General features: G+C 40.5%; 2 protein-coding genes across 7 annotated transcripts in view; one reads left to right on the top strand and one right to left on the bottom strand.

Moving 5' to 3' along the window:
• LOC128887932 (epidermal growth factor receptor kinase substrate 8-like) overlaps positions 1-1,319 on the top strand; it is a 23,272-nt gene extending 21,953 nt beyond the window's left edge. For 4 of the 5 annotated variants that reach the window (XM_054144443.1, XM_054144438.1, XM_054144439.1 and 1 more), the window contains exons 9-11: positions 18-186; positions 282-417; positions 480-1,319. In XM_054144443.1, the coding sequence (XP_054000418.1) occupies positions 18-186; positions 282-417; positions 480-551 (377 nt within the window). In that variant the 3' untranslated portion in view covers positions 552-1,319. The remainder of the gene's footprint in view (positions 1-17; positions 187-281; positions 418-479) is intronic. The other variant, XM_054144442.1, reaches the window with a different exon arrangement.
• On the bottom strand, positions 951-25,467 carry LOC128887935 (dihydropyrimidinase). 2 transcript variants are annotated; one of them, XM_054144450.1, is made up of 10 exons: positions 25,229-25,467; positions 13,421-13,515; positions 11,312-11,624; positions 9,297-9,476; positions 8,937-9,050; positions 8,087-8,319; positions 5,585-5,921; positions 5,289-5,444; positions 4,794-5,061; positions 951-4,446 (listed from the first exon to the last, which is right to left on the bottom strand). In XM_054144450.1, the coding sequence occupies exons 1-10, from the start codon at positions 25,265-25,267 to the stop codon at positions 4,367-4,369; spliced, it is 1,815 nt and encodes a 604-aa protein (XP_054000425.1). In that variant the 5' UTR covers positions 25,268-25,467; the 3' UTR covers positions 951-4,366. The 2 variants fall into 2 exon arrangements, with proteins under 2 accessions (XP_054000425.1, XP_054000426.1); XM_054144451.1 differs by lacking the exon at positions 8,087-8,319 and adding an exon at positions 6,610-6,842.

The following is a 25,467-nucleotide window of genomic DNA, read 5'->3' as shown; positions in this document are numbered from 1 at the left end:
CCTTTTCTCTTTTTAAGGAATTAACACTCAGAACCAAGTGCAAGAGGAACTGAAGCATGTGCTCACCATATATCGCGAGAAGAAACAGAATGTCAAAGTTGTTCCAGGGTGCGAGGCTATCTTGGACCAACGTTCCTCGCCCAGCGAAGTAAATAGCTGGTTGATCGCCAAAGGCTTTTCAGAAAAGTAAATGAGTCTTAGAAATGATCTCAAACCTTGCTCTTAGTTCTCAGATGTAGAGTAAACCTAAATAATGTTGTGATGAACTAACTTAATTCTAGGACCTGCAAGCAATTAAGGGATTTAACTGGTTCAGATATATTTGATTTAACCAGAAGACAAATGGAGCATTACTGCGGCGTATCGGAAGGTACTAGACTTTACAGTCAAATCACGTTAGCACGAAGTGAATCCGAGGTGAGTAATAATAAAATTAAGTTAAACCCAAAAGTTCAAACTTAATTCAATCTTATTCGCAGCAGAAGAATCCTCGAACATCGGAACTAAAAGAAATATTGGAAAAAGCTCGACACAGAGCCGAAGAACAGTAGTCCATCGTCTATAAAATACTCTCCATAAATTAAGAGGAACAAAATATGAATGATACATATCCCTAGAGTGTATGTAGAAATACGCGTGCGAATAGAGGAATGTAATACTACGTCATACACCTTTACCATTAAATGGCGGTAGTACGATCTTCCCTTTTGTAAAATTCTGTGATGTCTTTTTCTAAACATTAACTTGCAACGAAGCGTTTTTACAACTGAACGTTTGAATGAGATTTTAGGATTTATTTCTACGATGTACAGTTACTTCGATAATGGTAGGATGTTTTATTATATATAAACGAATATGTTTTTCGAATCCCGTTACAATGAAACCTGACTTATAAATAAGTTTTTCGCTAAACAGCTAGAAGAGGCTTAACACTCATTAAGAGACTCGGCTCAATATTGATGTCAAGTTTTTATTTCAAGCGATCACATACATTGTAACAGACATAAATAGGTACTCTAGCTGTATATCACTTATTATATCGATAAACTATACATTTCTTTCGAATACTCGACTCGAGGTCACGCAACGTGAACACATTGATAATTATATTTTTTATAAAGGTAAATCTGTTGCCAAGCCCTCGCGTGTACAGTTAATGAATTCCCATAGAAAAGTTTCATGTAAAACGCGTATTTCCATTGCAATGGTGAACGAACAGAAAAATCCCCACCTTTACAAAAAAGAAAACGATAATTATGTATTTTCAGCGAATGTAACATGTACGATAAAGACTCAATAAATTGTTAATAGTCTACAAACGGTAAAAACAAACGGTGATAACATTTTTCTCAACAAACTGTAGTACTTCGAACGAAACAGAACCGCTTCTTAATTAAATAGGCTTCGAGCAGTCTTATATAATCACACATATCCAGCAATATAATCATTAGAAGACAACAATACCTTTTTGGAAACGTTGAAGTCGTTTCGATAAAATAACTGCGGTCAATAGCTTAGAGATCTATCATAAACTACGTCAAATAATTAAACGGCACGTTCTGTAATCCCTAGTAGAACTCATTTCGTGTATAGAAACTCTTAAAAACGCTTGTGAAATTTCGATACAAAATCTACTAGAAAAACTCGAATATCTCTTCTAAATGCGATCGAAAATTCTTGTCTCAAAAGTGTATCACGACGTTCACGATAGTGTAAATTTCCATATTACAACTGTTACAATGGTAACCAAAGTTTTGGTCGTTTACGAGTAGTTCAGACAAGTCGCAACGTTATTCATAAAACGTCGGTTTTCGTTCGTTTTTACACGATAGTGAGTACGTGATGGATATTTATTATGCGATGATTATTATTGTTAATATCATTACTCTTAACATTATTACCATTAAAACCATTACCGGTAAAATTACTTTCGCAGATGAGTATGTGTAACAGTACGCGTTTCAAGGATTTAATCAATGTATAACTTTCTGGAAATAAAGTTAAGAAACGAAAGGGAAGGCAATCCTCGGAGATTAAAATTCGGAATGTAGGATTTGGGTCGATGAAGAAACTAAAAGGGATATCAATTCGAGCGAAACCAAGCTGTGTCAAGTGTCTGTTTTCGCGCTAAATTCTGCAGTGACAATTGCAAGTGAACAAGTGTGCGTCCCGTCTAATGCATCGCGTTAATTTTTCACTTCCACCACAGATAGGTGGCTGATCTAGAATTTCAGCGCCTTATGTATCTTCATTGAAAGATTTGTGCGTTATCCAGTTAATAGTCCTACATGCTATTGTCGATACTAGCATTTCTCAATTGAAAATCTCATAGATCTTTGCTGAACGAAATAAAAATTCCAAAATTTTAATTTTCTTCTTTCGAATACGAACGTTATCGTAAGTTTCAGGATCATTCTATCGCATGAACTACTCTAATCTCGTAAATTCTACGATGGTACAAATACGGTGAAAAAGATCCAAAAAATGTCCTAACCTTTAATACCTCGACACTTTCTCTTGATTGATAGGTGTAATTTTTTAGGGTAATTGAGCTGTATCGATTCATTACGATCCGCTTCGAATAAAACAGTCAACGTTTAACGTGATTAATGATTCGTCCATCTCTTGCAAAACAATGGTGAGAGTTCCTCGAATCGTTTGCGAAAACTGAGAAATACTTTAATATTTACACTCATTACAAATTAACGATACAATTAACCGAAACGTATTTCTATTGTTCACCGGGGAAACGTAACATTAGAGTTATATTATGCTGCATCGTAACACTAGAACACGATGAAAAAAAAAACAGAACAATTGTTTGATAACTAGATTACAGATTTTATGCATTCATGGTGTATGCAAGTATGAGAAACATAACCTTTGCAGAAGATACGCAGTTATACAGAATGAAGTATTAATATTATTATATACTAATTTATGAAATATATTCTGTACGAGTCTTGTATATGCTTTCCATACCAGCATGCATTCTTGCATAAAATTTGCAATCTATAGATAACAGATTAGCTCTTAAGATTAAACTTACAAACGTGTCGGTTCTAAAGCTAAATGTATCTATAGTATATAAAATGTATCGTATTATGCCCATGAGATAATCGCTTGCTGGGGAAATCTTGTTTAGATGAAAACGAAATATCCGTAATATTTACACCGGCCATGTAATATTTACATCAGAGTACATGATCGACGTAAATCGCTGGTAAAACGACAATCTATGTATACTGGTGTTGCCGTAAATGATCGTACGATACAGAACGTAAAGTCATAACAACAACTAACAACCATTTAATATACAACTTATGATCCGTGAACGATAACGTTTTAATAATTGCGATTCAGGTGTCACGAAAAGTCTTCGAGATTGCATTGGTAGATGCAAACGTTTTTCCTGGAGTAATATGTATACATATATGCAATAAATAAGATGCTCGACAAGCTTGACCTTGGAGTATTCTTGTCAGAAAATTATCCACTTGCCATTCGAAATTCTCTCGATAAACAAAGAAACTAGAATAATTCCTCCCTCTGATCTCGTCATATATTCCATATTAACACAGTCAAATATAAAATTGCGACACTAGACGAAGATATTCGCGAGATAAATGTCTGATTAGCGAAACACTCGATTGCACAAATTCAAATTGATTGTATAACTGTATTTAAAATTAATTAGTGGCAGAAAACGTGTATGTAATTTTGGCGAAAAAGGAAGCGTTTCTGTAGCCTTTCTTCGTGGTACTTGGCGCGTTTTAACCAGTTGATCTTATTTAACACCAACTTGGTCTTGGTAAGTTTAACTTTAAATACAATTATATCAGTATTTGAGTCACCATTCACGAAGAAAAATTAATCAAGGTGCGCGTGGCACAAAGAACGACTAATTTCATTTATTGCACACAAAAGTCGAACCTATCGTCAAACTAAACACGAATCACGAGGGACGTGCGAACGGTCCAAGGTCAAAGAATGAAGCGTTCGATGCACAAAGGCGGCAATGAAGCGATAATGAAGCGAGAAATGGAGGCGACACACGAATGCGAACGTACACTCTCTACTGACCAGTGGCTTTCGAATCCTCCTTTAATGGAACAGACCTTGATACGATGGGAATATATGTCAATTGTAAACGAAACTAAACTTAAGTCTTAATATTTGGTGAGTAGCGAACCTGAAAGCGGGCTGACGATTCTCACGTGAAACAGAAAACAAGGGGAAAAATGCAGATGTGTACGTGTTTATATGCGAATGATAAGGAGGGTGATTAGGGAGAGGGATTTACTCCGTTCTTAGTAATAAAAAATCACTATATGCAAAGCGAACCTTGATCACTTTCTTTCATAAATTACCAAAAGCCTCCCGCACTACGGCCACCAGGTGGATTATTTACGCGGATGCATGCTCTTCTTCCTTCCTCGACGTCCTCTGCGAACAGATAATCTTCCTGATTCGTAATATTAAATCACGACGAGTCATAGGCTAGAACTTCTTGGATAAAAGATCTAGAGAACTGACCGCTTATGCCAAGTGAACTCAAGTCTATGTTCTCAAGGGGATATCATATCTACGGGGTCGTGGATTAACATGACGATTCAGACATTTATTCTATAGGTACCGAACATCATAACCCTCGAAGCTTTCGTGCCAAGAAGGTTTAGTTTCTGTACTATTAATTGTCAAAGTTTATAAAGTTTCGTTATGCGTTGAAACTTGTCAGTTGCATCCAAGAAGCTCTCATCCAGGTAATGTACCTCGATTAGTCTGCTACCTACCGCTGATGGAGAAAGTGGTGTCCTGTAAATTTCTTTGTCCTTCTAGTCGAGGACCTTTCGAGGATGGCGTAACCACGGCAGAATCTGGTAACGTAGGCACGCAGTCAGGCATCTTCAGTTTCGGTTTCGGGCTCGGGTAAGTGCCGTTCGTCTGGTGTGCCTTAGCCATTGCCGCTGCTCTAGCCTCTTCCTTCGCCTTCGCAATGGCGGCGTCCTCCTCCGCGTATTTTTTCGCCTCGACTTCGGTTCGTGGCACGCCGCGCGGTCTCTGAACAAACAACATGCAACTTGACCACGTTTGTGGGCGTAATGGACTGTTTGCTTCTTCCGCTTTTTTATTTCTATCGAATGTTAAATATGAGGATGTCGCAACTGTCCCAAGTGTCTCTTAAGTAATTTTTGGACGACTTTGTGTAATTTAATTAAGAATCACTTCAAGAATGTTGAGTGGAAGTTTGATTATAAAATTCAAGAGATAAAGAGGAGTATACACACCTTTTCTCTGTCTTCTATCATACTATATACATATTCATTGTGGGTTGGAGTCTCCACAAATTTTCCAAATCCGTGGACAGCTTTCAATTCGCATTCGTCCACGCAGACACGGCCTTCCACTATCACGTACTCTGGTACTCCGTGAATTTCCATGCCCTGAAACCAAGTAAATCCCCCAATTGTTCTTTACTTATAGTATCATAGAAACTATACTGGAGAGATAGTAAGAGCCCGAGTGGCTTGAACCGTCAGCAACGAGGACTTTATTAATACTTAATATCAGTTAAGACCTTTACCTCGAATATGTTGAAGTCAACGGCCTGGACATGAGTCTCAGCGGAAATCGTACGTTTCCTGTAAGGGTCCCAGACGACTATATCAGCGTCCGAGCCGACTGCTATCACTCCCTTTCTCGGGTACAAGTTAAAGATCTTGGCAGCGTTCGTGCTCGTCACAGCCACGAACCTCATCGGGTCCATTATTCCAGCGTGAACGCCTTTCTCCCAAATGACAGACATCCGATCCTCGACTCCGTTCACGCCATTCGGGATCTTGGAGAAATCGTTCTTGCCCAGCGCTTTCTGTTCAGCGTTGAAGGTGCAGTTGTCGCTGCCAGTGACCTGGAGGCCGTCTCTGACGGAACAAAGTGTTGGGTTAATACTTTGCAACTGGAAACAACATCGAGGGAGATAAAGATGAAGGGTAAACGGTTACCTTGACATCTGATAAGCTAAAATAATTTTAACGCGAAGACTATAACATTGTACTCCTGAGTAAACGTCTAAAGGTGAACGCTGACCGTTTGAACGATGTTTGAACGAGTTTTTCCTCTGCCCGTTTAATTAAGTTTAATGCCACTGGCGAGATAAAAGCAACTTCCCACGCGGTGTCTATTAAAATTACGTTCAGTTACGCTAGTATATCGTGTGTGCCAATTTGTTCCCATAATTTATTGCCGTCAATTTGAATATTCGTGCCACGCAGACACATGGACGTGACGCAATAATGCGTAAATTAAGTTATCACGGGCCTCTCGATCGATCGTTCACCTAAACCAATCGGGTTTCTTGGACCAGTGGTTTGTTCATCGAGTGGACCGAAGTTTCGAGGGCCAACAATTAGGAAGGCAAATACAATTTTTAACGTCTTCGGTTAGGTTGATCGTCGAGTGTTGAGTATATGAAAATTATCTTTTATTGCGCGAATTTTACCTTATACTTATCGTCGATTAACTTAAGAGTAATTGCTTGTATCGCGCGTCAAATAGGGTACATTACGCAGGATTAAATAGTAGGAAGAATCTTGGAATTGGGTTACTTACTGAGCTAGGTGTTCGATTAGATAAGCAGGTGTCGTGGAATCGGGTCTCAACGGTGGACTAGTAACGAAACGCCTCGCTTTTTCGATATCTTTCCCGTATTGTTCGCTACCATCGATACCCACGCTACTTGCGAGAGTCTCTCCAAACAGGACGACACCCTCGGATCTTTTCGCTGACACAACGTCGGCGGCGGACTTGCTCGACACCGCCGTTACGTACAGCGGGCTATTCACCTAAACGCGACATTTTAATCCTCTCACTGACCATAATTTCTTATTACGTCTTCAGAGTAGCGGTTACAGTGAATCTTGATCACCACTGAGAAACACTCTGCGCTTTGAGAGGCAAAGTGCGTTTACTTTCTTTTTCTGAACAAGTCTTCTGTGTCTTAATTTTACAGAGAATTTTCAGCAGTGATCACGCAAGATGTGATGGAGTCAACGACATGTTTGTACTATTACTACTATTACTTGTATGTACCATAAATGCACTTGAGGTGGGAGTACAACGTACAGACATAAAAAACATAAATAAATAGGTAACGTTTGTTTTGTCGAATTAATACTCATGAGTATACTGTAGATTTTATAGTAACACGGAAAACATAATTGTATATATCCTACAATTAATATAATAATATTCTCATATTAGCTTGTATTATAAATGTATAAAATCTGCAGTATACTTATGAACATCCAAAGACATTGATCAATTACCAGCCAGGGAATTCTTCTCCCAAATCGCTTCATTCGTTGACTCCACGATACAGCGTAACTTAACGTTCAACTACGTTTGAACATTGAAAAAAGAAAAAAAAAACGTGCCAGCTGCACAACAGCGATCGCTGATAAAGAAATTAGGGCAAAGGAAAAGTAAAATTAACTGTGGCTACGATCAGCGTGCATGCAACGAGAATTTCGACAGGATAGCTAAATATAATTTCCGGTGCATGCGGGGATGCCTAATATCGGTGCTTATACCGCGATGCAGTTTGCGTGTACGTTCCAAGCGAGCATAAATAATTCGAATCGCTGCAACTTTCGATCCTGACCTCTATCTAGCCGTTAACCCTACCCTGATGTGTGACCATCTTTTTGATAATTATCCTCGGCTCGATGAATCTTGTATCGGTTAAATCTACAATTTTTATTCGATCGTAAACACCTGGTCCTCTTCAGAATTTTATTTGAGATAATTTTACGTTAGTGTAAACAAAAGTAAGAACGCGAAAGTTGAGAGCACAGGCCAGTATGAACGAGAAGTATCTCAATAAAATTTATTTTAATTTAGTGTACCTATTCTAATTTGTGTATCCACTTTTTCTGTATTACTCTTATGTCCAACTTTTAATTTCTGAAGAGGATCACCCAACCACAAACGAGAGTAACAATTTCGTGGTGCTCGTTTTCTCGATAAGAGACGTCTGACGCTTCGGATGTCATGGTCACCATGAGGGAAAGTCGCGTTGTCGACTCACGTTGCCAACATGTTCAGTAGCACACCAGGTGTATCTGGATCTGGCCTCAGAGGCGGGCTCAAGACGTGCGCCGCGGCGTGCTTCCAGCATTTGTGCCCATAGTTTGTGCCATCTGTGCCGACTGCGGCCGCCAAGGTCTCGCCGAAGACGCATACGCCATGCTTACGAGCGGCGACCACTGCCTCCGCGGCACTACGACTCATCACATGCACTACATACAGTGGACAATTCACCTAAGCATGCAGAATTTCGATCGATACAACATAAGATCAATTGCAAATTGAGGACGAAGCGTTTGTGTCTTTCGAATAGGTCGACGTATCTTTCGTATGAAACTTTCAACTATACTGAACTCTGACGTGGTTCGGTGGACATAAATGACTATGTTACTTGGACAACGATTGCGACGTCATGTTTTCATCGAACATACGAGAGGCACGACAATTTTATACGATACTCTTCCAATCGGTAACTATAATTTTGAAAGTGACTAAAAATATTTGTAGTATAGTATTAATTTATAATATATATAACATTCATAGTCTAATCATAATTGACTTCCAACTGACCAATCGGGTATTCTATTTCCATCACGCCACGCCACGCAGAGATAAGCAAACGTAAATGATAATTCATGAATGAAATAAAATATGCACGCATATAACATTACTAAAGAAGCGTGTTCGTCGGGGATCCTGCAAAGTGCGATGACATATTGATTTATTTCAGACTAGTGTGCTAGAAATTTCACGTAACAGCGGTAAATATACTGGACAAACATGATAGGTGGATTTCTAAAAATGATTCTTTTACGTCCGACACGTGTTGAATGTGTTCGCCGGCGACTTACCTGGCTGGCTATAACGCACGCTCTATTCACAGCCTCAGCCTCAACTTCCTCTGGACGTGACATTTCGTGGCCTTCCGGTCCTGTAACTCCTGCCTCGAGCAATCGTTTCGTGTTCTGAAATAGTTACGAATAATGGGGGTACATATTCATCAAATTCGCGAGTCGAATCTACTCGTACCAGGCAATCAGTGTAAAAACCAATTTAGACAGAGAATGGAACTCCCTTGACTAACTATACCAATACTAATACTATACTAATATTGCTAGCTAACTGTAGGTAAAGGTATAACTGGCTGACGAAGTTCACAGAAATAAACAGCGCAGTTTAAATAAACGTAGACGATTAGGAATTTATTATACCTCTGCAATAATATCGCCATTTTCAGCATGAATCATGGCGACGGCACCCAGTTCCTTGCACGTCTTGAAAACCTCTATCAGTTCTGGGTCCCTCAGCATGTACAAGTCACGATATGCCATGAACATCTTGAAGCTGTTGACCCCGTGCAACTGCACCAACGTCGTCATTTCCTCTTTGACCTGCAACAGAGAATCGATGGCGAGTCAGACCAAGCGCCAGCAAATAAGGAGCATGACGGATTTACAATTTACATGCGTCCGTGCGCGGCACGCGCGATTTCCTCATCGATCGCTCGATACCCCATTCACGATCCCGATTACAGTTACCGGCCGCGTGTGCCACCGACGTAGCAACCCGTACCCCGCGCGATTTGCCAATTTGCCGTAAGACCTATCGTTTTTCCCATATTTAGAGACACTCGTCGCTCGATCAACATCTAGGCCAGAGGCTCGTTTCAAGTCCAACGATCTATCCCCAGAGATCTGTCCGCCGATTGATCGATGTTCCGAGTCTCCCGGTTACGACCGACCGACCGACAATCAATCGCCGACGCGATTTTTCTGTTAATTCCCGCATTGATTCCCACCAATGGCGTTCAACAAAAGAAGCATTCGAGGTGGACAGCATCCTCCTCGTAATTTCCGACAAACGGTAACGGATTACGTAAATTCTATTTAAGAGCTGACGCGACACCGTTTGCCATTACGTTCAATGTCAACGGAGAGGACAATGCGCCATTGCGTGCAGACGTATCCCAGGCGAACGGGATACTAATTAATAACAGTTTTATGGCTCGAAGGCGTTGCGAGACGGTCGCACTAGTGCTCTGCTATGTAACGTTGATACGTTTAGAGTTTTAGAGTTGGTAGCGAGACTTTGCGTAGAGGAAAATCTTTCCGGGCGTCCAAATATCAACAATAGATATTCTCAACTTATTATTAGTATATGCATGATAATAAATAACTAAAGTTTCGTGATTTCTATATTTGATCCTCTAAGGTGATTAAATAATTATTTCTTGACCCTGTGATACGTACAAAAACCCTCCACGGAACCGAGTAACTCTGTGAAACGGTGCCGCTGAGCATTAAAGTCGCAAGAAAGGGGTCACGACGGGCATGCATGCTTTCTTTTCTAGGAAGGACTCGTGTTACGGTAATTATCTCATTCTGGACGACTAAATAGAACGGCCAGCGCGTGTGAACTGTATCATACGCGATGACCTGGCAGTCGTTTCAACGCTGTTGCTAGATCTCGTTAATGTATCTCAGTGGGTGTTTCCCAAGCCCTTGCGGGGTTTCCGATATTACGAAGAGGCCGAATACGCTCTACAGTATCAAATGCTATCGATTCAATTAAACGTGCCTTACTTTACAAAGGCACCATTGACGTAATCATTTATTGTACGATGAGCAGTACGAGTTGCGTGGTTAGTCGTACAACAGGTTGTGCAACAACCCCCGCACGCTATAATTGAACAGCAGGCTAGAAATGACTCTACACGTTACATTAACCGACCTGGTAAAACTTTCTTTTAAAATCAGTTTAAGTAGTATTGTTTCCCTTCTATACGTGGTTTAGCTTGTTTATCTACCGAGTATGTTAATGTAGACACGACTGTTGCATAAATAACAGATTTCCGCCGATCTAGATATACAAATTTATTCCTGAGAGCCGCGCGGAATATTTTCTTCGCGCCTTGTGTAATTTAGAATCGTCAGGGTAAACATTGGTATCGGACGGTAGTTGGTCAATTGATCGTACGATAAATCGTTGCCGGCTGGCGTTAATCTTTACCTCGATCTGTTTGATCTCCATCGATCAGGATGGTACACAGTTGTTCTCAAAAATAACTGCGTGGTAAATATCATTTTCTTATCGTGGACCTTGCTGTACACTTAAAAATTATCAGTACAAACAGTTCTACTCGACAGCAGTTGCACAATTGATCGTACGATAAGTTATAGCGTTTGTGGCCTCAGTTAGGCTTTAAGTCGACGTGTTCGAGGCTCACTTTTGGACTCCAGGACGTGACGGCGACATGGAGCGAATAATCGCAGCAGACTTTCTGGTCGGCCGTCTCTCTGTACCTCTCGTACGCCTCCAACAGAGACTCGTCCTTCTTGGGGATGACGAAGTCGATGATCATCGTCGTGCCACCTGCGACAGCTGCTTTGGTGCCCTGGTAAAAATCGTCCACAGACTTGGCTCCCATCAGCTCCAACTCGAAGTGGGTGTGAGGATCTATGCCACCAGGCATCACGTACTTCTCCCGAGCATCGATTACCCTCGTGCCGCCTGGTATTATCAGATTCCGTCCCATTTGCCTAGGAACACAAACATTCTCGTTATGGTTGTATGGTAACGTCCCTGGAACGCGTGCTACGCGTTTCTAGGATGTTCTATGCGAACAAGAAAGCGCGATTCTGCATTGTCTGGATGACGACACGATTCTGGAGATGATTATATAGTTCAAACTCTTCGTGACAAAGGCATTTGGCTTTTTCTTACGCGTGCTTTCTTTGGAAATGAGATTGTTGGAAGACGTTGTTGCGATGCAAGTGGATTTTAGGACCTATAGGACTGTTTTATCATCCTGACGAAGGCTCATGCTTGTTCATAGGGAAATTTAATTGGGTAGTTATTCTATACATTCATTGGAGGAAGAAATTTCAATATATCTTAATGTCGTTTCAAGTATAAATTTTATGTGCTAACGGTTGAGAGGAACAGCTCAGAATAGAGGTCTAAAATATACCCCAAGCTTTCAATATTTTTTAAGCAATCCAATCCTCTACGAAAACTTGATTTCACAGTCAAAAATCTTCTCTAAGCTCCCAATAATCCAAATACATATGAATCGACCAACTCTACTGTAAAAATCCCATGTTGTCCCACGCTTCAAAATTCACACCAGTTAAAAATCCTCCACTTGCTTCCAAGGTCGATCAATCTTCGATCGTCGCTGGAGCCGCGAAAAGTAAACGCGATCGATGGAAATAGGCGCGCGGCAAAAACCACTTATTATTAGACATTCGCAATATTACTCGTCGCCACGCGAACGGTTTCTAATCGAGGCGTCCGTTCAAGGCCGTCGCAGTAATCCCAATATTAGAGTCTTTTATTAGACAGTGGATGTCACGGTTGTTTGACAAATTACGCTCGCCATCGACGTGTTATCTGTCCGACGGTAGACTCGCCACGCTCATTGATAAAACGACCGGCGTGTATCGCGTTTCGCTTGCGTAAAGGGGCGAGCAAACACGCGAGCTGAATGCCGAATGAAATGTTAATCGTTCGCACGTAAATCGGCAGGTTTGTTTGCTTACATCGACGCTTCGAATGTCCCAGGACGATCTCGTGGAAAAAAAAGGGGGCTTACGTAAAGATACACGAGAGGTCGGCATGAACGTCGAAACGCGACACTTAATGAACCGTGGCCGCGAGTCGAGACACCTGGTCGCGGTTCTAACGCGTGTTTACATAAATTGTTTTCGTTTCGAGTGTGTACAGAGGGCTGTCTTAACGCAGGGGTCTAGGGGCACGCTAGCCACTTGTCTACAAATTTAGGGGCCTTAGGCTATAATGAGTACAACGTTGAATGCATTTGTGGTGGCGTTTGGTTACTGATATTTGGTATTGTTTTCTTTGTTCCACAAATTAAGGGGCCTTATACTAACGTGTGCAATGTTTAACATATTTGTGGCTTTCCTTGGTAGGCCCATGGATCTTTCTTTTGTCTAGTCTGTGATATCTGAAGGGAATATATTAGGTTGTCCAGAAAGTTCGTGCCAATTTCTAAGAAAAATTCAAAGGCATATATAATAAATATACATGAATTTATTGAATTACATAGGTGTCATTTTGTTCCACAACTTTTTCACCTTTTAAGGGATGTATACGTGTTATTTGTTTTCAACCATTACGACATATTCAGACCTGTACCACCTACCAAAAATCGACATGGACTTTCCGGACAACCCAATATTTAATATAAGCTGACACATGTTTTGGAATCGATCGACTAAGGATGGTATAATGAAACAATACAAAAAGTTGTTAATGTATTAATAGGATTGGTCGCGTGTGTGGGTACTCTAACATGCATATAGCAATAGATTACTTAATGATGCCGTCTTCGATGTAAACGTCGATGGCAGCGATGCTGTCTTCGTTGACGACGTTTCCATTCTTGATCAGCAGCCTGTTTTGCGCGCTCTGAAAATAAAACGGTCGATATCAGTTTACAGGTATTTTTTCTCAAAAGGAAAAATAAGAAATTACAGAAACACGAGAAGTCCGCGCAAATGTTTCCCATGGAGAAATCTCGTCGATCGATAGCCAAAGAATTCCTTAAGTTTTGCAGCTACTATTATTTTTATTTTCATTTCTTTTTATTACCCAGAGTTCATTTGCATAACACTTGCATATCGTATATCACTTGTATATTCGTGTCCAGAGAATCCGCGAGAATTAAAATGTCCATAATTGTGAAGAAGCATCATCTTCGGTGGCAAACAAAATACTGAATATAAAATTGTGAAGGTAGCTTAAGAAATTTTAACATTCTTAAACATTAACATATTCCTAAATCAACAAAATGAAACTTTTATTACCGCGAACGTTTAATAAAATATACGATTATTTGAACAGTCCAAGCGAAATCTAACAGATATGAGATATGAGGATTACGAGCGGCGCAATGTTTGACAATGAGATCATCGAATAGATTGAGGAAAGCTGCAACAGATAAGAAAGAAAACTATGCCACTGAAAGCAACTGTTGTAGGAACAGGTTTTCAGACCGACGAATCTCGGAAAGAAAGCAGCTCGACTGAAACAACCATGTTGAGAAAAGTGTGCAACCTGACAGGCTTAGAGACCGCGAAAGTAACGAAGACGATAAACGGGACTTCATTTATCGTTGCTATTTGAAACAGTCGTTTCCAAACTTTATAAAAAGTAGTTAACAAATCTCACAGGTACACGCTCATAGCCATAAGGAATAGTTACAATTAGTTTAAGCCTGACAACACAAAATAAAAAGAACCTATAAATTTATTTCATTAGGTTCTTTATCCTTATCCTTATCCTTCTTTTGCTACACTTGTTCCCTTATGATCAACACACCCACTCCTAAAAAATAAAGAGAAACTTTCTACCTTCTCAAAATATTTCCCTGCACAGTCCCCCTCAACTCGCTCCCCCCTTCAGGAACCTAATCGTTCGATTGTCCGTAAAAATCAATTACAGGCGATCACCCCGTTCCCTCCCCTAATCAGTCTACCATGTGTCGCTAATCAGTCTAGCGTGCGCCGTCGTAATCGGTGCACCGTCTAGGAAAATCTTCGCCTCGGTTGAAACTGCTTTCCATTGAGAGTAACCAAGCCTCCCGCATATTGTCCTTGATATTCGTTTGCAACGTGCGTCGGATCCAACATCCGGTGTAGACGATTAACGTGCGTATATTGCTCCACGCTATGGTATACCAATCAGTATATAATAGAAGCTACGCTTCACGCACTTCCGCCAATGCTGGATTTAGAGCAGTACGCGATGTGCTCCGACTGATAACCGTACCACCATAGCGCACACGACGATGCATCTCTTCATTCAAAAGAACAGAGGAGTTTCTCTTCCAGGGAAAATCGCGTTTTTCGTTGACCTACTCCGAACATTAGCATACAATGATCTCTGAAAATCAGTCGGAAGGTAAATCACCTAGCTTGGCGATGAGCAACGTGTTTCGCGTAACGTTCAGACATTTCAAGAGCTTCGTGTTAATGTTATATCGTCACGTAGAATACCGTGTAAATAGGTAGCATTATTTTCTCTTCGAGTAAAATAAAAATCTTCAAGTTACATACTCGAGATTACCAAGTAACGTACAATTTATCGTCAATTATCTGTGAAACTTGCAGAGAGCAAACAAGAAACTAAGTTTATCTCCGTAATGATTATATAATCTGATACTTTCTGACTTGGCGATGTTAGCTTGCGAATTTAAAAATGCAAAGATAAGGAAGGACGGAGAAAATTGATATCGAATATTTTTTTTCTCTCCAATCAACAGTTTATATAAAATTTCGTGGTCGAGTGAGGTAACTGGCCCTGTATATAGTACGGTTCTTTTTTTAGATATTAGGTCAGTTCATAAATTAGCATTCCTCTCAACCGTAAAGACTCTCAAGATTGCCAGAGATAATTGAATTATCCTATTCAGGTCTGCTCGAGCAGTATGAAATTCGAAATCCTTGAAAAGGGAAGGTTACTCCCTCGTTTGATTGTTCTTTTCTAGCATTTGTTCTCTTCACTTAAGTGCAACCCCTCTTTTCACGCCTCGACGTATCCTGGTCCGGTGTGCCTAATCGTTCGACCCAAGCACGTGTGCCTGGTTAGGCCACTTCCTAAAGATCAAACGCGATCACTCGAGAGTACAACCATCTTTTTGATTAGCTAAGTGGCCCTGAGTTGATACCTTTCAGTATACATATTTCTTGCAGTGAAAATAATTGATTTCCATAGATATCTATTCTAAAAAATAATTATATTTAGATGATATAAATAGACTGAGAAGAATGAAAGAAACATTGTGACTTCTGGTGAATTCAAAGTATCGTACACTGATATTTTAAATAAAAATAAAAGAAAATATACGCCTTCTTTTAAGGTGAGGAAAACGTGTGAGGAGTCTACACTCCCCAAGTCAACCAGGCTTGCGTTTCATCACCAGAGAATGGTATATATACAAAGAAAACTATAAAAGTTGAACTTAGTTATTCAACCCTTCGCACACAGATGCGAGACTCCTCAACTATAAATTATTAATTCAACTCGTTATATTACACGCGTGTCCTACTAAACACCACGAGCTAATGAAACAAATAAAAAGAGAAACAATAAGAATATACAAAGCAGAGACCCATCCCCGACGGCCTTACACACTGACTTGACATTACGTCCGCTAGAGGTAAATTGAAAGGAGTCCAGACTGCGTGAAGGACTTTTGACAACCACCCCTAGGCTTTCCCCATCCAGGCAAAGATAAAAGTGTGCAGGGGAGAACGGCGATGGGCGCAGGGGAAAAAAAATAAAAGGACAATCCATCGCCACGCGCTCCTGTAAATGCAACGGTGCAACCAACCCTTCATGGGGGGCGATGGTTTCCGCCCCGTGAAATTGCTCCGTCCCCCGCATGAATCTGAACCACCGTTAACACCGAGGCTTTCGTGAAATCGATCCCAATCTGCTTTGCTACTCTAAAGTGTTGCGCGGTGTAGTCCCTTAAACCGGATTTCCAAGCGTCGCGACGGCGACGGAAGGGCGTCGACCGAATGTCTCACTTAGGGAGGTGTTCCAGGCTGGTTAAAAGACTAGGGCCACTTGGATCTTCGTATTCTAAAAATGATTAAAGATATTGGTTTGAAATTTTCATTTTTGTGTATTTTAGGGAATTATGCGCACATTTTGGGAGGTTGTATAACGAGTGCATGAAGAGTAACATCTCTCTATTAAGATTATTCTAGCTTTATCTTTTGAAAGAGAGAAGATAAAAAAGATTCTTGGTTCTTTTTGTATTAGGAGTTTCATTATTTGGTGGTTGAATGTTCGAATTCGTATTTGATTTTCCTGTAGGAAAACTTTACAAGGATTCTTTCAGAGGATTGACAAACAAAACCAATGAGAAATACAGTGAAAGAGGGGTTCTACCGTTGAAATTTCCCTAGAAGATAATCAAAGCAACGTAGATTCGTACGAAGAAACGAAACGGAGCTCCTGGAATTAAACTAATGTTCTCCTAAAACTTGGGTCGATAAACCTAGTGGTCTTGGGGCGCGAGGCCTCGCCTGTGTCCCTCGCCACAAAATAAGGACTATATTATCGTCTTCCCTCGTTTTCCTCTACTTTCATTTAAAATATAAATTCTCGACGCTTCTCATATACTAGCAGACGACCACTGGAATGAATCCAACCTCGACATGGACGTATTCCCCGTTTCCATTTCCATTCCCATTTTCCTCGTCGCAATGTTTCTTTCATTCAGCAAGAAAGAAGATTAGACGCAACCTTCGACGAACGCCGTGTGAATCGAATGAATATCGAGACCTCGTTGCCGCGTTTCGCGTAGGCGGAGACCTTGTCATCCTCGCGGTATAATTATTAGGCACGCGCGCGAACATGTGCGTTTCATGTGTCAGGGCGATCTCTGCTCGGATATTTTCAGCGGACAGCGGCTTAAAATACGTTTGCCCGTACGCCGCCGCGATTTTTAAGAAATTTCCCTCCAGCCACTTCTGCAAAGAACCGACAATTCCGCGCATAAAAGTCTCGATGCATTCAAGCGAGCCTTTGAGACGTTAAAAAGGGACGCCCTTTGAGGGTTAAAAAAAAAGGCTCTTTTGACATTGCGATGCATCTGTGTTCTAAATCCTTGAAATTAAATGATGTTTTACATCTAACGTCTGAGGAAAAGTGCTCTGCCGCTCCAGAGAACGTTAGAACGTTAGAATCGGGCCTGGAGAGGCTGAATTAATTTCTTATGAGAAGAAAATCGAGTATAAAAACGCTAGAACACCATGAAACGTTACCACGCTGTAACTAACAAGCTCCGCAGAAATACGCCCCTGCCAAAATCGATATCGCCAACATTTCCCGGCTACACGCCTCGAATTCGGCTACACGCCTCGAATTCGTCTGCACGAGCACGCACCCGACCAAATAGAAGATCTTATCGAGCCACGAGACTCTACAGTTGCCTACAGTATACACAAGGCGGTCCCTTCCGATGAAAATATTGAAATACATATCTAGAAGCCTTACGGAGGGACAGACTTCGCTCCTAGCGTGCCAAAAATAATTTACTGCTCCCATGGGTGGTCTTGAAATATCGATTCTTCCAAATGTTTCGTCCTGAAAGTTTACGTTTTGTATGTTAAGCTAGAAAAACTGCGTTGATAAGCGAAAGAAACGATTCAAACGCAAGGTATATGCACAGATTCCTCGCCGACTGCCGCGCAATGCGGTAGCAGAGCTGCATTTGCTTCTGCGCATCTGCCTTACGCATGCAATGCGGCAATTCAATCGTTCCTTAGTTTAGGGGTACAATTGTTTCTTTGGGTACAGAACTAGTACAGAATCTAAACTAAACCTCTGCAATTAAATTAAAATTATAAGTAAATACTCCAAGTAAATCCAACGATATTTTAACAAGGCTCTATATAAATTTCATCTGCGACCCAATAAACGTGCCGACCATCCAACTAATATACTTATCCTTCCGTTTAAATTCCTTCAAACACGATACAGGCGTTCCCATCGAAACGAACAGGCCCGTAGCGACTCTAGCACGATCGAACCCCGAACTCTATTCTTATCGCGGGCGGAATCGCTTCCTCATCTGGTTGCTTCGTTTGGATAGTTTGCAAACTGTTAGCAATCGCGTTAAACATAGTCGCGTTAAACATAGTCGCGTTAGTCGCGTGCGTTGAAACATCGTGGCGTTCCACTTCGTTCGCGAACTGGCCAATTAAAACCAGATTTCTTCGGTCACGGTATCTCGCAGCTGGTCTGCACGCGCGAAATCGAAGAAGAACGACAATTAGCTACTTTCACGGAGGGAAAAGGGAGTTTTCCGTCGTTCGCTATTAAAGGAGGGAAACTCGCGTGTCTGGCGTGTCTACAACATCGCCGTGGCTTAATGAGAACTGGCGACAAGCATATAGATGAGCTTGAAAGTATTAGAAAAGGCAGATTTACTAACCGTGGAAGTTAATTCTGTGCTTTTCTAAGGTAGTCGTATCATTCATTCGTAGCAGAGAATCGTACAACTTTTAATCCTTTCTCAGTTATACTTTTTAGAACAGCAGAATCGGAGTCAAGAATGTCTCGTAGCATATGTGTTTTCCACGCGTAAACACTTCGTCGATCCCTGACACTTTCATCACCATATTTCACTGTAGGTGTAAACTTGGGGTTCGGTTGTAAAACGGCTATTACTCAGTCCCACCAGTTTGTCTAACGCAATCAGTATGTTGTATATTTTCTGTTCTTTTCTTTACCTTCTCTGTGTTCTTTGCCTTCTTTAATCTACAACGATACAATAAACGCGTTAGGCTATTCTAGTTGACCGAAATTTTAGAGGAGATTCAAATATTCTGTTTCATAACTTGATTTTGGTTTTAAAATAATGTTCAGCTGCAACTCGAACCTACCAGTATGTCGGACAACGGGAAAATTACTGATACCCAATTACACGTGCTTCAAAGTTCTATGGGTGCTTAATACTTTCGAACCCCGGTGTATTTGCGCGTGTCCCCTCTTGCAGGATAAGCCTTGCGAATCAGCTAGCTCTAACGGTGCATAACATTCGGTCGTTTAATACATGGATGGGGCTCAAGAGGCCAAGAATTGCGTGACATTACATAACGTCCGATTTTCACAGCGCTTTCTATCGACGACAATTTCTAAACACACGGAAACGCAGTTGACGCGACTTTGGATACCGATTCTGTACGACCCAAATGAACAAAAGCAAAGACACGAAGACACTACCAACCAGAAAATGTAATATTTAAATTTATTTCTTATCAAACCGACCACGCGTTATAAACTAATACTCTATTCTGTTTGTTCATACTTGTTGTCCTCTATAATTTACATTCAGGTTTATCTAAACAACAGTAACTTCCTAGTAAGAGAATAAGGAAGACAAGTTCTTAATAATAAGTTACGATCCTGTTTACATAATGTTTGTCCTTCCTTGCATGCTCGGAACATACTGATATCTAGTCTGGGAAATCTTGAGACACCATATATAGTGAAAGAAAAAAATAATTACGAGCGTAAGCCGTCAATCAAAGAGAGTGTATTCAGGAACGTCGTCCGATATGTGTCCAGCATACTATGTGTACACGTTTCGCCGTTTTATCGTTTCAGGTGGCGGTAATACATCGCGGTCGGTTGCAGAATGCGTAATACTTCGCGAATAGACCCGGTGGAAAAGAGTTTCGAGGATTGAGCAGTACATGTCAGATTAGATAAAGTTTCCCAAGAGTGGAAATGCCCTACCCAATTTTCTGCGTCAACGTTCCGAGTCAACGTACCTCGGGAAAACGAGATAGTGAGATTACTGCATCTTCTAACGAATTCTAATACAACGTTAACGAGGCTCTATTAATCTTTCATCGTAACATCCTGTCCAATTCAGCCTCCTTCATAAATTCTGTAATTTAAAAAACATTTTTAGTAGGTAATTAAGACAATAATACCACTGTATCCTTTAACAAGTTCTAATGTATTAATTACGTTCTTCTAATTTTATTATCATAACCTCCTGTTCACGCGATTCTTCTTAAAAAATTTTATATCACGAAGATCCTTTTTATGGAAGACTGTGTGCAATCCATCGTCGCGTCCAACTAATCGAATGAAATGGTGAAAAAAAAGGGTCACTATCTGACGACACGTTCCAATTTCCATTTGTGTACGAACTGCCAGGAAAACGACAGCAGCGGGTCACACCTGGCTTCCCCGTCGCGTCTATTTATGCCTCGGGAATAATGCGAGTAATCTACATTTCGGCCGACCGACTTCCAGTCGCCTAAATTCATCGTCAAGTTCTCGGCGAAGCAAAAAGACGACAACACGAGCGAGCGATGGAACCGATGGACAAGTAACTCTAAAGCATTGTTAAATTGTTAAAGTATTACACGGTATTTATCTCTGTTAATGAATCGATTCTCTAATAAAACATTTATACCTAATGTTTTCACTGGTTCAAAGCTGAATATTGCAATAGATTCAATTCACAGCGTATAAATAAACTAATAGCGTACCTAGTTAGCGCCGTTAATTCGCCATATTGTTTATAGCGCTACTAGTTTAAGAGTTTGCCACCTACCAGTGGCGCCATTAGTTTGCGTACTCGCCATTTTGTATTTATTTCTGTTAATGTATCGATTCTCTAATAAAACATTTATACCTAATGTTTTCACTGGTTCAAAGCTGAATATTGCAATAGGTTCAATTCACAGCGTATAAATAAACTAATAGCGTACCTAGTTAGCGCCGTCAATTCGCCATATTGTTTATAGCGCTACTAGTTTACGAGTTTGCCACCTACCAGTGCTGCCACTAGTTTGTGAACTCGCCACCTACCAGTGGCGCCATTAGTTTATACCCAGAAACAATCACAGCTGATCACAGAGCCCAACCCTGCACTCATTGAACCCTTCTAATAGTTAAGTACCTGCACTACACTTCCGAAAACAATAATACATCTCAATAATCTAATTTATAATTATTTAAACCACGCAGAACCTCATGATGAAAGCTACCGAGTCCCCATGCGATTCCAGTCGCGAGGAACGGCTCGTTTCATCTGTAAATCGGGTCGCGGCTCCTTCTAATCGGGATAAAAAGCCAGCGGTAAAAATGCCAGTCAACGTTTATTTTTACCAGCAGAAAGGCGTCCAACCTCCGCGAGCCTGTTTCTCAGAGACATGCATCGCGAAACAGAGAATCGGTGATTTCGCGCAGGCATCGTCTGGCCTGCTGGTCGAGTGCGTACTCGTAAAATCCCAGCCCGTGGTTTTTCCGACTTTAGGTCGACGTAGTGTCGACGAACTATTGATTCGCCGCGTTCCCTTGCCTAGGCGGCAACGTCTCAGTGCCGTACGATTTTCTCAGCCAGAGAAATCGTCGAAAAAATTCCTTTATCGGCATAACGAGCTTCCAATTGAAGAAGAATGTTCACGAGCTTTGGGAGAATATTCGAGGATCGTATAACTTTATTGTTCAGCCACGAGATGGCAGAAATTAAATTGGAATAATAAATAATAAGAATAAGAGTATTTTTTTTTTATCTTTGATATTCATTGGTTTCGTGTGAATTGCTCCAGGATTGGGCAAATAAAGTTTATTTATTTATTTGTTATTCCAAGTTTTTGGCTAGATAAGAATTTTGCTCCCCTCTGACCCAGACCTCGAAATAGCCTGGAGTAATTGCAAGATTACTTGAACGACTTTATCGTACACTGAGAGTTAAGTTTCTTTTGAGAAACTACCAAACATATAGAGATCTATTATTCGTAAGAGATGTGTGTCTAAGGTTAAATAGTTAGAATCAAATGTATAACTATTTTTGCTCTTTAAGCAAAAAATGACTGAAGAAGAGTCTTTGGTTCTACGAACAAAACACAATGTTAACATACTTACATTCAACATACTTATGTATGTATATTATGTATGTATACTTATCTATCATACCTGCATTTGGTATCATACATTCCTCTTTACATATCTCTTTACACATATATGTATAAGGAAATATACAATTTCTGATGTTAACTTTAGGAACAGTATATACTACAGCATATGTATACTACATATCTAATCTCTTGCAATAAACGAATGTTTACTTTCCACGGTGCTATACCACGCCGCGCAACGAGAACGTTAAATAAAATGAATATAGTAAAAGAATATACGCTTGAAGGTTGTTACGCAAGCTGGACATTCGTCTCTGGGTAATTCAGAACAGAAATGAAACTCCCCCGAACTCTCCGCAAACAAAGTCTTCCGCTAATCTCACCATTCGTTCCCATTCGACCGTCGACAAATGCGTTAATCGTAAATAACGATTTCTATTCGTTTTGCCGAATGGGCATGTCGCGCGACCCCCAGGCGCTGTCCCCATTGTACGTTATAGAATCAGGTCCGCTGTGAACCGAAATAACGGAGATAGAGACTCTATTCGACGAGATTGTATCGCTTTATTGTTGGAACTTTTAAGTGTACGACAAAGCAGTATAATTAATCCTCTAATTAATGCAAACGCTGCTAAATATAAAAGAGTATCGAATCGAGAGTAAACGAATATCTTTTGTTTCTGATTTATTCGTCTGAATTTATTATTGTGTCCGACCCTAAAGGTCGTCGTCGGATGTAAACACTAAAAGCTATTTCTATCATCCTCAAAAGAAAAAATGTTATGACAATTTGCGGTCCGTAGGTGGCGAATAAAATTTAAACGAGAGACGTTACTGGGTGATGGGGCGATTCGTTTTGTGGCTTCGGTTCTCCCAAAGAAGGAACGACGAAAACGGATACGACCACGGTTTATCGTACCTGAGCCGAATGTACAGACCGCATTGTGCATAAACGTGGCATGTACGCATATATTTTGACGCGGATGTGCACTTAGCTCCTTTTACGAGATAGACCGGTGCCGGGCACCAAGACGCTTGGATCAATAAGGCAGCAACCTTGCGATCGGTGCCGATGGTGCGACCAAACTTTCGGTTTTCATACCGACGCAGAGAACATCTGTGCTTATGTGTTCACTTTTCAATGTCTCCTATACTTTCAGACGCATACGTATATCCTAAAATTAGCTAACTAAATCGCCTGCACTTTAGAATAATACTGTACTTCAAAATAGTACTTCAGAATAATACAAGAGTAATAGTAGAATGTATCCACTGATACTGAGAATGTGTATATTAGGCGTAGAAATGAATTCTGGGCCTCTCTATTCAAATCATTTCTAACACTAGTCTAAACACATATAATTAATTGTAATTTTGGGATATTAAAGTACCAACCTTCTGTAAGTCCTCAACCTGATCTCTACACAACCTGAGGTCGTAGAATTAATTTCCATGCCCAATGCATATTTGTACAATGAAGTTACTAAACTACTTTCCTACTAATTTAATTTATCAGTATTTATCGATCACCTTCATCTATTTCAATATCTGTCAGATTAGATGGGTTAGACTGCAACACCTTGTTCAGCGAACCTCGCCCTGTTTCCATATACAATCCATAACTCCATAACTCAATCAACTCGGTATCAATTCACTTCTATCTGCTTTTTACTTTTATAAAGTCGTTAAACGAAAATAAAGTAAAATTCCGTCGCGTTATAAGTTGAATCGTTAAATAAACACGTCCTGTTGGCTATCGATCGCAAGTTCAATGACTTTGTGCGCTGTACGCAACTTTATACAGCAGAAAATTAATTTGCAGAGCTGGCGAACGCGAACGAACTCGAATTTATGAAATAATAATTCAAGTACGACAAACACAATCTAAAGAAATATTGAAATTGTCACGTAGCGGTGTATTAAAGGCATTATCGCATGAAAAGGCGGTAAAATCGATGCAGCACCGCAGACTCCGTCAACGCTACTCTTACAAACGGTTGAACGAGACCATAATTCACAAACATGATCAGTTTGCTATAATAACAGCACTTGAGTGATGTTTGCATCAATAAATGCCTGCATATGGTTCACGAACGCGCATTGGCGCCGATTACTTTACAATTACATAAAAGTCATCTAATCTCGAATGGTAATTATCGAGTGAATGATTACTCGACTGGATCCGCTTTCTGTATCGCGAATGCCTGATTTTTCTTTTTACACAAACAAAACGTGACATTTAACCGACCGTATATCTTTACATAACGTTTAATTTAAACGAAAATGTATATTACAGTTCGTAACACGGTTGACCTCTGAAAACGATTTACGACTTCGTTGTATGCATACATTGTCACGTAGAACTGGAATATCATCGTGTAAGATGAAGACTCTTGCTAAACGGAAAGTAATAAATGAAAAGGTAACGATACCAATTATCGATCCCGTAAAAGTACAGATACAATTGTAACGTGAATTCTAATGTCGTTGGATAAATGTTAGCTATCGCGTGTTCGTACTTAAATATATAAATACGATTCATTTATTCGATGATGCTGCACGTAACAGTAGACAAGCCGGTCGGAAGCTCGCTCTACCTACATTTGCGTCTAAACGATCCGTTCTACGTAATTTCGCTACAGAATGGTAACCCGATCGGTTAAACGAGTCCTTGTAAACGAGTTCGGAAGGATAACGACGAAAATAGAGAATGGTAAACTGACCTGCAGGTGAATGGGCACTTTCTTCACCGGTGTGCTCATCTTCGATCGAAATTGGGAATGACGTTTGCCACGGAAAAAAAGCGAATTACTGGGTTCTGCTCCTCCACGATATGCACCTCGCGACGAATTGCACGAACACTGACTTTTACGGAAAACGCTACTCGCTGGCACGAAGTTCAGTGGAAAATCAAAATACGCAAGAACGAATCGAACAATCGACTGCGACTGACGCTACGTGT

Source organism: Hylaeus anthracinus, unplaced genomic scaffold (genome assembly GCF_026225885.1).
Source record: "Hylaeus anthracinus isolate JK02 unplaced genomic scaffold, UHH_iyHylAnth1.0_haploid 11989, whole genome shotgun sequence".
Classification (NCBI taxonomy): Eukaryota; Metazoa; Arthropoda; class Insecta; order Hymenoptera; family Colletidae; genus Hylaeus; species Hylaeus anthracinus.
Note: the sequence above shows the minus strand (reverse complement) of the source record. Positions and strands in the feature narration are given on the sequence as shown.

Excerpts from the sequence above, each read along its gene's own strand:
- LOC128887935 (XM_054144450.1), bottom strand. The coding sequence starts at position 25,267 with ATGAGCACACCGGTGAAGAAAGTGCCCATTCACCTGCAG. Across the intron at positions 5,922-8,086 it reads CTACTGAACATGTTGGCAAC|AGACGGCCTCCAGGTCACTG; the intron begins GTGAGTCGACAA and ends TTGTTCCGTCAG. Across the intron at positions 4,447-4,793 it reads CACCACTTTCTCCATCAGCG|AGGACGTCGAGGAAGGAAGA; the intron begins GTAGGTAGCAGA and ends ATCTGTTCGCAG.